Below are 12,447 nucleotides of genomic sequence, written 5' to 3'. Positions count from 1 at the left end.
TGAAGCGTCTGTGACACAACAGGCCTCGCGCAAAGTTCTTGCGAGATGCAAATGCAACAGCTAGCTACCTATGGGTGTGTAGGTATTTTTCATGTTCTTCTAGTACACTGGAAAATCAGAAGGGCCAACGTAGGGAACTTTATGAAATGCCCCAACTACTAGAACACAAAGCATTTGTCCTTGGTAAGCATAGCCTTTGCCGACTCCAGCTCACCGGAAAATTTTTGTCATAGACAAACACTCGCAGAATTACCCAAGACAGCAACAGCAACCATGCGTCGTCATCTTTCGCTTTCACTTTCATATGCACAAATGCCAATTGTATACAGCTCAATCAGAGTCAAAGACACATCACGTACGAAGAACTGCTCGATCACGGCACACCCGCCGTCCCAACCTCGCATGCAGTCACAGCTGCTTGGCCATGGCGCGCCGCCGCCGCTGCCGCGTGTGCACCATCCAGAAGACGACGGAGAGCATGACGGCGCCGGAGATGATGATGAGGCCGACGTAGACGTGGCGGCTGTAGCGCTCGAGCCCGGGGCAGTTGTTGTCGCTGATGGACAGGAACGTCTCCCGCACGAAGGAGCAGTCCTGCAGCTGCACCAGGAACGGGCCGTACTCGTACAGCCCCTGGCTGACGCTCGTCGCCGCCGTCATCTGCCCGTACGCCGCCGGCGTCAGGCGCCCCGGCGTCGCGCACACCTCCGACCCCGGCGGCCCCGCCGTCCGGCACTCGAACCGCTTCCACTCCCGCGCCGCGCTCTTGAAGTCGACCTCGCCGGGCGCGCACGCGCGCGGGCTCATGTCCGGGTTGAACGGGTTGCACAGCACGGGCATCAGGGGCCCCGACTGGTTGAAGTAGAGCGGCAGGAGCCCCGGCGGGAACTCCCGGTTGGAGATGTTGACGACCACGTTGTTCACCAGCGCCACCAGCTGCGCCGTCACCTCCTGGCTCCGGTACAGCGACAGGTTCGCCGTCGCCACGTCCACGCACGGGAGGATGTCGTCCAGCGCCGTGTGCGCCTGCGGGTGGGTCACCCAGTCGTCCATCGCCACGCACGTGTCGCCCACCACGCTGCCATTGCCACGCACGGCCGTCGTACGTTATTAGCCTTTCCTCACTCTGCATCTCCAAGATCGTCCAGGATTCAGAAACTGAACGCAGTGGCTTACTTGTGCAAGAGAAGGAAAACGCCGGAGGTCATGAGGATGACGGTGAGATTGAACCATGCCAGGACCACCAATCTGCAGAGATATGAGGTGTATGTCTCTCTTGATGAGAAAAAAGACAGGAACTGCAGGGTCATGAAATGAATGGTGCTGCAGGAAACACTACTTACATGGAGACAAGGAACCGCAACCCCAGTACGGAGAACACTGCAAAAAAAAAAAAAGTGTTCAGGATTATTCAGATCAGGACATTAGAGTGCTCCGGTAGCTGAAACAGATTCAGGACAGAGGTTACTAAATTCAGATCAGGACATCAGAGTGCTTACGGAATCCGAATACCGCAAGGCCACCCATTACAGCGGCAGCGGCCATCAGTTCGTGCTCCCTAAAATCAGCAAAAAATGGTGGCATCGGTTGAGACCAGGAAAATTGACTTGAAGCGAAACGTATCGTACAGATCGTGTTAAGCAGCTGCACGCACATGTGGTTCACCACTTTCTTGATCTTGATGGAGTTCTCCAGCAAGCGAGTGGAGAACTCGTTCGCCGAGGAGTTGAGCTTCTCCTCGACGATGTCGATCTTCCCCTGGACGTCAGCTGGGAGGAAGATTTGGTCGATGGTGATGTTCTTAGCCGCCGCCAAGCTGCCGGCGAAGTTCCTCAGGTTGTCCGCCGTCAGGTCGCCCTGCCCGACGACGTAGTCGACGGTCTTGATCGAGCTGTGGTGGAAGAGATCGCTACCGCAGTGCAAGATCACACACCCGGTGCTGAAATCGGCAGTTTTTGGAAGGAAACGATATGATTGCAATCGTCAGCACATACTGAATCATGTACCCGAAGCTGAAATCTTTCTTTCGATGAAACAAAAAAGGAAATCATGGCGCGGTATATCTGAATCATGCATGGGTGCAGAAGTAGTCACATTGTCGCTATGGTGAGGATGACAAGAAACGCCAGGGAAGTGAAGTAGCAGCACGGCGAGTAGTCGCCGTCCTTGCTCCCGCAGAAGCAGCAGCAGCAGGAGATGATGAGCAGCACGACGCCGAAGCCGACGAACCACACCACGGCCATGACGAAGAGGGGAACCGCGGTGTACGCCACGGACTGCAGAGAGAAGGGGTCGAGCAGGATGGATGGAAGAAGGTGAGACGAACGGGCGATGCATGGAACACTGAAACTGCGAGGCGGGTTATTGGGACATGGCTTGCCGTACACCCCAGTAGTGCTGGTCGCTGATGTTCCAGCCGCCGGTGTACGTGGTGAGGTTGGCGAAGGGGTCGCTCCGGCGGGTTCTTTGCGAGGCCAAGACGAGGGAGTTGTTCGGTGGAGGAGCAGCGTCGGCGAGCGATCTCCTCCATACAGCCACTATCCCCGTGGCTTGTTCATCTGCTCGAATTCAGGGCCGCAGGTTATTATCGGCCGGCGTGCCTACCAATCTCGATCATAAAACTAGAAGGAAAAAAAATCTCTATTTGCTTGTTCTAAATAAATTCAGGTCACTGAAAAGAGGGCCGGAGACACATGCACCTGACAAAACGCGCCTGCCCAGAAACGAGCCGTGCGAAACGGAGGCGCCGGCGAGGACGAGGAGCAGGACGAAGCACGCGGCGCCGGCAAACGAGGAGGAGGAGGAGGCCGGCGCCATCCCAGCAAATGGGAATGCCGGCCGGCCGTTACGCCTCCCCGGCTTCCTGTTCAAGCGGGGCACGATGATCCGGCGCTACGGGTGGGAATTTCCACAGGAACCCGGCGGGTCGATCCAGGCCGGAGCGCTGCGCGGCTCCCTTTCTCCTGCGCCTTGGGGAATTTTCACATCGTACGTTCCCTCCCGTCCCCCTCGGCCCGTTTCGGTGCTCGCTTCCATGTGGGAGTGCGGTAATGGCGAGGGCCGGAGACGGAGGGAACGGAGGGTCGGTCGCCCCACTACCTGCTGGCGCACCTCCAAAACAGCCATGCCAAAAATAGCATCGCAGGTTGGGTTTCTGCGTGCATTGGATTTCGAGGCATGCTCGGGCCAGCCAGCTATTGGGCCCTGACTGGGGCACACGTCGATCAGCCCATTAAGCCCAACCTGCTAATGGGCCCCGACGAGAAGTAAGATCCATGATGATGGTAGTAGTCTCTCTAGAGGCACAATCTAATGGGCCGAGATCTCTTCTAAAAAAAAGTGAAAAAAAATTAAGCGGTTTTGCGTCAAGTCTGTATGCTCACATTTTCTGAAATAGTTTAAGCTATCTTTGTTTTGACTTTGACTCCGTGCAAGGACATTCATTTCCTACTGAACGGAACATGGTCTCCCATCTGAACTTCCCAACATCCAAAGCTTAAAGTATTGAGGAAAATAAAATAAAATAACATACTCGAGCATTGATCTTTTTATTTCGTTTACCCATTCCCCTGTGCAGGCAGAGGCCGCTGCAAGGCAGCATGCCAGCATGTAATAGTATATTCAAGGAGACAGATTGGTTTCTCAGTCTGTCCCTAGTGGTATGTACGTATACTTTATACGTTCAAAAACGAAAAAGGAAAGAAAATCGCAGCAGGAGCTGGTTCTCAAGTCTTCTCTGATCGACTAGGAAGGATACACATATATCTATCTATGTGGTCGACAGCATGGGCGCGCACCGAAGAGCACGTATCCACCCGCCTTGTTCCGCGTTGCCCGGCCGCGGCGACTTGTGATCTCCCGCTTCCGATCCATCAGAAGTTCAGAACGGCACGCACGGAAGGCTTGAAGACAGGCAGGCAATGATCAACGGCGTCAGGTGGTTGTCAGCGTACAGCCATACAAAAAACGCGAGCACAGACTACAGTGAACGAAACACTAAAGAAATGGCCTCCCCCGTCAGAGACGGATTGAGATTCAGTGACTTGCTCAAGGCAAGTCACTGAGCACTGTTCTGGTAACTTGCCACCTCTTGAGAGCCGTCCATTTCGTGATCGACGGTCAGATCTGTGTGAACAGTATATGTGCTACAGTATTAAACAGTACCTCGGAACAGTGTTTGCTACCTACAGTACTATCGGCACAGTGCTTTCCTTGTCGTTTAGCGCCAGTTACATTGTGACTTGCCTGAATCCGTCTCCGTCAGAGACAGGGCGCGGCTGCTGAATCGATCGCAATTCATGCGCTGCGCTGCGTTGCATCCCGCCGGTGCGCGGTGGTTTCTACCCGGCCGGCCTGCGCCTGGGCTGGTCCCTGTAGATACACATCCCAAAGCGCGCATCATGCATACATGTGCCGCAGAGGAGTGAAGGCCCGATCGAACACTGTAGCGGTCAGTAAGAACCTCTGTCTGAATCTTACAGTAGTGGCCAGTGACAGCATCATCGTCATCCATCATGCCCTGTGGCGTAGTTTTTCTACGGGCCTTTTGGTGGCGTAGGGTACGCAAGCGTGACCGTTGACAAGTTTGTCGGAGTTCGCCGGAGTAGCAACGCTGAGCACGTCGCCGGCGAGCCCCTGGAAGACGCACGCATACAAACTCACGCGAACACCTGGAAGAACACAGAGACACGGACGTTTTTGGTGCAGCCCGACTTGCTGCTTTTCTGAACTCTATTACCAATATATGCAACAGATTACAACCGGCCATCAGGCCTACAAACACGCCACCACCCCTTGACGAAGCCTGCCATCCCAAACTTCAGGATCGTGGCGCGTGAGACTCGCTCCCGTGCGAACGTGCACACGTCAGAGCCAACTACGCGCACGGCCAGCCAAATCAGCCATGCACTCTAACTGAAAAACAACAGACTCTGAAAGCTAACTAACTTGCACAAGAATTATTCAACAATTCTCCTCCTAAATCTTGTGCAACTGAACTAAGCTACTCACCAGAGTATAGGCCAATCTTGGTGCAGAGCTCCCGAAACTTGTTCTTCCCAAGTGGCTTCGTGAGAATGTCACCCAGCTGCTCATTTGTTCCAATGAACTTCACCTCAATTTGGCCAGATTGTGCATAGTCCCGGATGACATGAAATTTGACATCAATGTGCTTACTCCGGTCATGATGCACTGGATTTTTCATCAGCGAGATGGCAGACTTGTTGTCTACCCGCAGCACAGGCCTGCTCACAACTGAATCAAGCATCTCAGCTAGCAGCCTTGCCAACCATACACCCTGATTTGCAGCAGCAGCAGCAATGTATTCAGCCTCACAACTTGATTGAGCTACTACCTTTTGCTTAGCTGACTGCCAACTCACAGGACTATCCCCAAGAAAGAACAGGACTCCAGTGGTGCTCTTTCTGCCATCCAAGTCCCCAGCTAGATCACTATCACTGAAGCCCCTGAGTTCAGCCTTTTCTCCCTTCTTCCTTGGATAAAACAGGGCCCAATTCTTAGTACCAGCAAGATACCTGAGTATATGTTTCACTGCTGCTAAATGCTCTTCATGTGGCCCTTCCATAAACCTGCTCACATACCCAACCGAGAAAGCCAGATCAGGCCGGGTATTCACAAGATATCTCAAGCTCCCCACAAGGCTTCTGAATTCTGTTGCATCAACACTCATGCTGCTACTTTCCTTGGTCAGCTTCACCTTGGGATCCATAGGTACCTGACAGGGATTGCAGTCCAACATCCCACCTTTCTCAATTATCTTCAGAGCATAGCTTCCTTGAGACAAGGTGATTCCCTCCTCCTTTTGCTTCACTTCTATGCCCAGATAGTAGGAGAGCAGCCCAAGATCACTCATCTTGAATACTGCAGTCATTTGTTCCTTCTTCACCTTGAACACCCACTTGAGCCCTATGGCACGCCGGCCTTGAGGTAGCTCAGTGAGGGTCCAAGTGCGGTTCTCCTCAATTGACCGCAGCTCCTCCTCCATGGCGCGCCGCCAACACGCCTCCTGCTTCGCCTGAGCCAGCGATGCCGGCTCCTCCGCACTCACTGCTAGCAGCCGCTCGCTGCCCAGGTCACGCACCGCAAGCCCCGGCGTCGTCGCCGGCCCGACAATGTTCTCCAGCTTCCTGAAACGTGGCGGCAAGTCGTCGTCGTGGTCGGCATCCAGCTCGTCCTCTCCCAGCACTGCCGGGGGTGAGGCAAACTGGACAGCTGGAGCTGAACCAGAGCTCGGTGTAGTCATGTCCTCCAAGCCGGGCGACGCCCCCTGTGTCGCGCCCGCCATGGTCGTCGGAGTTGCTGGTGATGAGGGCCCAGCAGGTGTTGTAGGAGATGTGGCCAAGGCAGCAGGGGCAGAAGAGTCCTCCGATTCCGACGCTGATGAAGCCGGCGACACCATGTACTGGACGGTGAAGTCGTTCGTGTCGCTGCGTGCCATGTCGTCGTGCGCCGCATCTCCTGACCAGTCCCACTGGCCACCTTCATCGAAAATCACATCCCGTGTCACATGGACACGGCCTGTGCGCGGGTCGTAGGCCCTGAACGCCTTGGAGCCGCGCTCGTACCCGACGAAGATCATCTTCACCCCACGGTCCTCCAGCTTCTTCAAGTGCGGCGCCGTGTTTCGCACGTACACCAGGCAACCGAACGTCCTCAGGTGATGGACAGCCGGCTTCTTCCCATACCACGCCTCGAATGGGGTTATGCCCTCCACGCTCTTCGTCGGCGCGCGGTTCAGCAGGTAGACTGCTGTCACACGGCCTCTGCCCAGAACCATCCCGGCAGCCCCTTTGCCTTGAGCAGGCTGCGCGCGGTTCCGACCACCATGCCATTCCGGCGCTCCACCACACCGTTTTGCTGTGGCGAGTACGGCGCCGTCAGCTGGCGCTGAACCCCATCGGTTGCGCAGTACTCCATGAACGCCTTCGAGGTGAATTCGCCGCCGCGATCCGTGCGGAATGCCCTCAGCTTGCAGCCAGCCTCCGCTTCTGCTCGCGCTTGGAACTCCATGACGGCCGCTGCTGCACGGTCCTTGGACGGCAACAGGGTCGCCCACATGTACCGGCTTCTATCATCCACCAGCAGCAGGAAGTAGGCGTTCCCGCTTGGTGTCGCCGGCGCCACCGGCCCACAGAGATCCCCGTGGACCAGCTCCAATGCGTGCTCCGCCCGCCACAGCGCTTGGTCCGGGAACGGCGTCCTCCTCTGTTTCCCGGCGATGCAGGTCTCGCATAGCTGGTCCACCTGCTCGATGGCCGGCAGCCCGCGCACCAACTCCTCGCGCGCCATCCTGCGGAGCGCCGGCATGTTGATGTGGCCGAGCCTGGCGTGCCAACGCCAGGCGTTCTCCTCGCCGCGAGTTGCCAGGCAAGCTGGCCGCGCAATGTCGATGTCGAGGACGTACAACCGGTTCGCCCCCCTTGGTACACGCGCCAGCAACCGGCCGTCAGGCTCGCGGACCCGCATCACGCCAGACTTGACGTGGATGTCGTAGTTGACCTCGTCGAGCTGCCCCACGCTCACGATGTTGGTTGTGAGCCGGGGAATGTAGTAGACGCCGGAGAAGGAGCGGTGCTCGCCGTTCTTGCACGTGAACACGACTGTGCCGCATCCCTCGATCCGCGCCACCGAGTCGTCGCCGAAGCGCACCGTGCCGCAGACCGCCGGGTCGAGCTCCGCGAACGCCGCGCGGCAGCCCGACATGTGGTTCGTGGCCCCCGTGTCGAGGACCCACGACGTCGCTTCGTGCTCCTCCTCGGCTCCGAGGTGCACGAGGACCTTCTGCTCCCGGAGATGGACAGAACCTCGTGGTCCCCCTTGCCCGGAACCCGCTCCGCCATCCGAGGAGAAACGGAGCGCCCGCGACTCCGGCTCGTCGAATCCGCCGCTCGAGCCTGCCGGGGTCGCCCGCCGTGCCTGGGACGGGCCCTCGCCCGTGGCCGGACTGCCCGCAGAGTGCGACGCCGGCGGATCTGTTAGGGGCAGCGATGAGGAGGAGATGCGTACGACAGGCATTGACCGCACGAGGAGCAGGGAGGCCTCCTCTTCCTGGGCAACGTGGGCCTCCTCCTTCTTGGGCTTTGCCGGGCAATCACAGGCCCAGTGCCCCTTGCCACCACAACGGCGGCACTGGTCCTTGCCCACCTTTCCCGGCCCAGAGGACGACGACGATCCGGAGTCGTTGCCGCGTCCGCGTCCTCCGCGTCCACGCCCTCTGCCACGGCGTCCCGAGCTCCCGCTCGCGCCGCTGTTCTGGTTCTCCGCCTCGCGTCGACGTCGCCGTGCCTTCCACTCCTCCTCCGTGAGGTAGAGCTTGCTGCCGATGATCTGCGCCGGTGCTGGCTCGTCGTCTGTGGCCGCCTTGAGCCGGCCGGTGACCTCCTCCACTGACAGCGTGTCGATGTCGAGGAGCGTCTCGATCGAGACGACGAGCTGCCGGTACCGCGGACGGGCGACGCGGAGGTACTTGGCCACCACCTTCGCCTCCGGCTCCGCATCACCGAGAATCGCCAGCCTCTGCACGATGTTGGACAGCCGCAGGGCGAAATCTTCGACGGACTCGCCGTCGCGGAAGGCGATTTGCTCATACTCGGTGCGGAGGTTCTGTGCCGTCGACTTCCGCACCCGCTCATCGCCGACGCGCATCGTCCGGATCGCCTTCCACGCTGCCTTGGCCGATGGCTTGGTCGCCAGGGTGGGAACCAACTCCGGCGGGACGGCGCTGCAGATCGCCTCCAGTGCGGCGCGGTCGTCGTGGAACTCCACGTCGCCGTCCTCGACCGCTTCCCAGAGGTGCCTCGCCTGCAGCTTCAGCTTCATCAACAACGCCCACGAGTCGTAGTTGGTCTTTGTCAACTGCGGCCAGTTGCCTGCACCGCCGCTCTCTCGGATGACGCGCTCGACGACGACCTCCCGGCGCGGACGTGCGTCTCGGGTGTGCGAGCGGCGTGGTGGAGAACGGCTTGGCGATGGAGTACGCAGCGCGACTTCCCTTTCGGCGGTGGTGTCTTGTCGCCGCCCGACGTCCCGACCTTGGTCGGCGGCGGCGACCGCCCGAAGTCATCTCACGGCGCTAGTCCCTCTCAACCGGCTCTGATGCCACTTGTCGGAGTTCGCCGGAGTAGCAACGCTGAGCACGTCGCCGGCGAGCCCCTGGAAGACGCACGCATACAAACTCACGCGAACACCTGGAAGAACACAGAGACACGGACGTTTTTGGTGCAGCCCGACTTGCTGCTTTTCTGAACTCTATTACCAATATATGCAACAGATTACAACCGGCCATCAGGCCTACCAACACGCCACCACCCCTTGACGAAGCCTGCCATCCCAAACTTCAGGATCGTGGCGCGTGAGACTCGCTCCCGTGCGAACGTGCACACGTCAGAGCCAACTACGCACACGGCCAGCTAAATCAGCCATGCACTCTAACTGAAAAACAACAGACTCTGAAAAGCTAACTAACTTGCACAAGAATTATTCAACAAAGTTAACCCAAATCCGGAACGCGATGCTCGCTTAAGGAACACGGACCCGCGATCGGCTCGTCAAAGGCTCGAAGCGCGCGAGCAGCGAGCGCGGCGAGTTTCCGTGGCCACGGCACGCGCCCGGCGCCTCGATCGCTATCGTGCCCCGGCTTTGGCGTCGTGGCAAGCGCGGCTCCACCACGGCAGCGCTTGCGGCCCGGCACGCCGCCGACCACGTCGCCATCGCCGACGGAGAGCGGTGTGACATCAAACGCGTCGCCGTCCCTGCCCCTGCCCGGCCCCGCCCAATCGGTCGGAGCCAGCCTCGCGGCTCGGCGGGCGCGCGACAGCAACGTGCCGTCCCCGACCCGGCCATGGCCGTCCGCACGCCGTGCCATGCCACAAACCAACAAGGCACGTACGGGTACGGGCCTCCGCGCGTACGCACGCACCTGATCTAATGCTCGATCAGCCCACCACCCGGCCGCCTAATTACTCAAGCTCAAGCAGCCGCATGTGACTCAATTCTTCGCCGTCTCACTCTCACCAACCCTTGTCCTGATTGGCGATGGAGCTTTTGGTTAATAATGCCATGTTAATCCCACTGTCACCGGTGATTAGTTACAGCAGTGCCACAGGTTACTATCTCGGTGAAGATCATGAAGCGGTCAAAATTAAATTAGCGCGGCGTTACAAATGCATGCGGTCAGAGTGTGTCAGACATGCAGGCAGGCATGTTACATTACATCGGCGGGAGTGGGACTCGAGAGAAAGTGAAAACGCCAAGTTTTGTAGTATCGTCGTCACAAAAGGTGCAGCATTTCCTGCGATGCTGTCCAGTATCCATGGGTCACTAGCTGTACGCACTATTCTATTCATCAGCAATCAGCAGGGCCGGCCGCCGGGAATCAGGATCGCCGGAGCGCTCGCTAGCAGCTACGACGGCTACCGGCTATAGCTTATAGCTAGCTAAACTAATGAACAAACAAAGCTAATAGGCCAGTCGCAACCACTAGCTGGCTATAGCTACTACTTGTACTGCGTGCGGCTCTCACGTGCTCTCATCTTTCTTTAACCACCAAGCCCGCGCCTCAGTTGTGGATGGGCGGCTTTCTCGTGGCCGGCGAGTAGTCCATGCCGGCGATCTCCATGAGGTCCCGGTACGTCGTCGTCGTCTGCCGCTGCCGCGCCGCTACGCCCGGGGACCCGTGGCTCGCCGCCCCGGCTTGCTGCGTTGCCCCGGCGTCGACGACCGTCGTGTCGTGAACGTTTACCGTCGAGCCGATCTGTAAATGTTTATTTTACGTAGTAAATAGTAAACCATCTGCATGCGTGCGTGCATAACATGACACTGTAAGAATGCTCATCAGATGGTGGTGGCTGAAAGTTTGCTAGCCTGAAAACACACGCACTGACCTCCTGCTGCTGCTTCGCTCCTGCCGTTTCACCAGCGCGCGCCAGAGCCTTTTTGACCTTTCCTGCTGCATCAAAGGTCGCAACGAACCTGTTAGATTAAAAAGCTGGGGGTGCAAGGTAAAATATGCGAAAACTTGCCTAGAATATGTTATCTTTCAACTTGTTAATTACTACGTACAATTGACTGCACCACGAGAGATACGGAAAGTATTACTGTACTAATGCCTAGCCGTAGCCGGCGACTGACATGCTGAGTTGCTGACTTTCCTATTTCTCGCATCTGTGCTACTAGTATCGTTAGTTTAACTGTGCACTTGTGCAGAGATCACGGGTGTCGCACGTGAGTAAATGCATGCATCCACAGTGAAAATACAATCAAGCTCAGCCTGAGAGCAGGAGAGATTGGAACTTTGTGCAGAACTAGAATGCGCTGAATAAACTAGATTCCAAATACATAACAGCAATGAAGCTGGTGCAGAACAGCATAGTGCTACAAACTGAAACTAGCTAGCTACCTGCTTCTCCCTTTACATTCTCCAAGACAAGATGAAGCCCAGCATGAAAACTCAAGAGAGAAGGAATAACTACGGCTACGCGATAAAAAGAAGAAGGCCAGGTAAATGCGGATCGATCGAGATATGCGTGCTCGGACAGCAGCTCGATCAGTGGTGATTAGGCTCATGGCCACTTGGCCCATAGTAATCCTCATGGAACCTTGGTGCCGCATGCGCACTGATCATCACCTCGCTATCCTTGGCAACAACAGTAGTAGGACTCATCTGCTTCGTTGGAGTACCTGATGAGCAACGCCCTGCTTCGGGAGCGCAGTGCTTCTTCTCCGAGTCAGCAACAACGGATGCTTCGCCGGCGCCGGCCTTCGGATCGGCCATCTCCTGTGGATACAGTTTGAACAAAGCCAAATAAGGAGAATTGCGAATCTAGTTTGATTTCATAATTAACGCAGGAACGAGTGATTCAATCATATATAGTAGCTCTCGATCGTTTGCATACTGACCTTGCTTGTGATTGCTTCATGTAACTGCCTGTTCAGCCTGATTCCTGGTATACGGAGGAATAAAAAGAATGATCAGATCACTCCAGGCTACACCTCACAATGCAAGGAGCCACGCACTAATGGAGGAAATGATGAGTAGCCATGCATGAAGCAAAGCATACCATGTGCTCTTGTAGCCAGCAGAAGTAGCAGCAGAAGAGCAGCAAAGGCCACAGTAGAAGTCCTCATCTCTCTGCGCTGATCCAAACAAATCGAGGACCCAGATGCGGTGGTGCGGTTTGTCCCGCTGAATGAGAAGTGGATCGAGCAGTCGGGGTAGGGAATGGGAGCAAGCGGCAAGTCTGAGACCGGGTGACCTCAGGCGCCTGTATATTTATATACACCAGCAGTGGCTGATCGATCGAGTACTGACATGTCAAACTCCGCAATTAAGAAAAGGTTAAAAAACAATTAGGAACGCTGGATCGAAGCTAATTCTTTAATCCAGCCCTGTATACACCTTGCTTGAGTTTGGGTTGGGCTGTCACTTTT

General features: G+C 56.8%; 2 protein-coding genes across 3 annotated transcripts; both read right to left on the bottom strand.

Annotated features, from left to right (window-relative positions):
• Positions 1-249: 249 nt before the first annotated feature.
• LOC120683768 lies at positions 250-3,078 on the bottom strand. The gene is made up of 8 exons (XM_039965845.1): positions 2,700-3,078; positions 2,386-2,558; positions 2,095-2,276; positions 1,655-1,939; positions 1,500-1,558; positions 1,344-1,380; positions 1,177-1,248; positions 250-1,078 (listed from the first exon to the last, which is right to left on the bottom strand). Exons 1-8 carry the CDS (start codon positions 2,815-2,817, stop codon positions 409-411), a joined length of 1,596 nt encoding a protein of 531 aa, XP_039821779.1. The 5' UTR covers positions 2,818-3,078; the 3' UTR covers positions 250-408.
• Positions 3,079-10,254: 7,176 nt separating this feature from the next.
• Positions 10,255-12,246, bottom strand: LOC120683767. 2 transcript variants are annotated; one of them, XM_039965843.1, is made up of 5 exons: positions 12,078-12,246; positions 11,917-11,960; positions 11,698-11,794; positions 10,902-10,966; positions 10,255-10,771 (listed from the first exon to the last, which is right to left on the bottom strand). In XM_039965843.1, exons 1-5 carry the CDS (start codon positions 12,142-12,144, stop codon positions 10,577-10,579), a joined length of 468 nt encoding a protein of 155 aa, XP_039821777.1. In that variant the 5' UTR covers positions 12,145-12,246; the 3' UTR covers positions 10,255-10,576. The 2 variants fall into 2 exon arrangements, with proteins under 2 accessions (XP_039821777.1, XP_039821778.1); XM_039965844.1 differs by having other exon boundaries at positions 10,902-10,963.
• Between the last annotated feature and the right edge of the window lie 201 nt (positions 12,247-12,447).

This window comes from Panicum virgatum, chromosome 7N (assembly GCF_016808335.1).
Source record: "Panicum virgatum strain AP13 chromosome 7N, P.virgatum_v5, whole genome shotgun sequence".
Classification (NCBI taxonomy): Eukaryota; Viridiplantae; Streptophyta; class Magnoliopsida; order Poales; family Poaceae; genus Panicum; species Panicum virgatum.
This window is presented reverse-complemented; position numbering and strand designations above follow the sequence as displayed.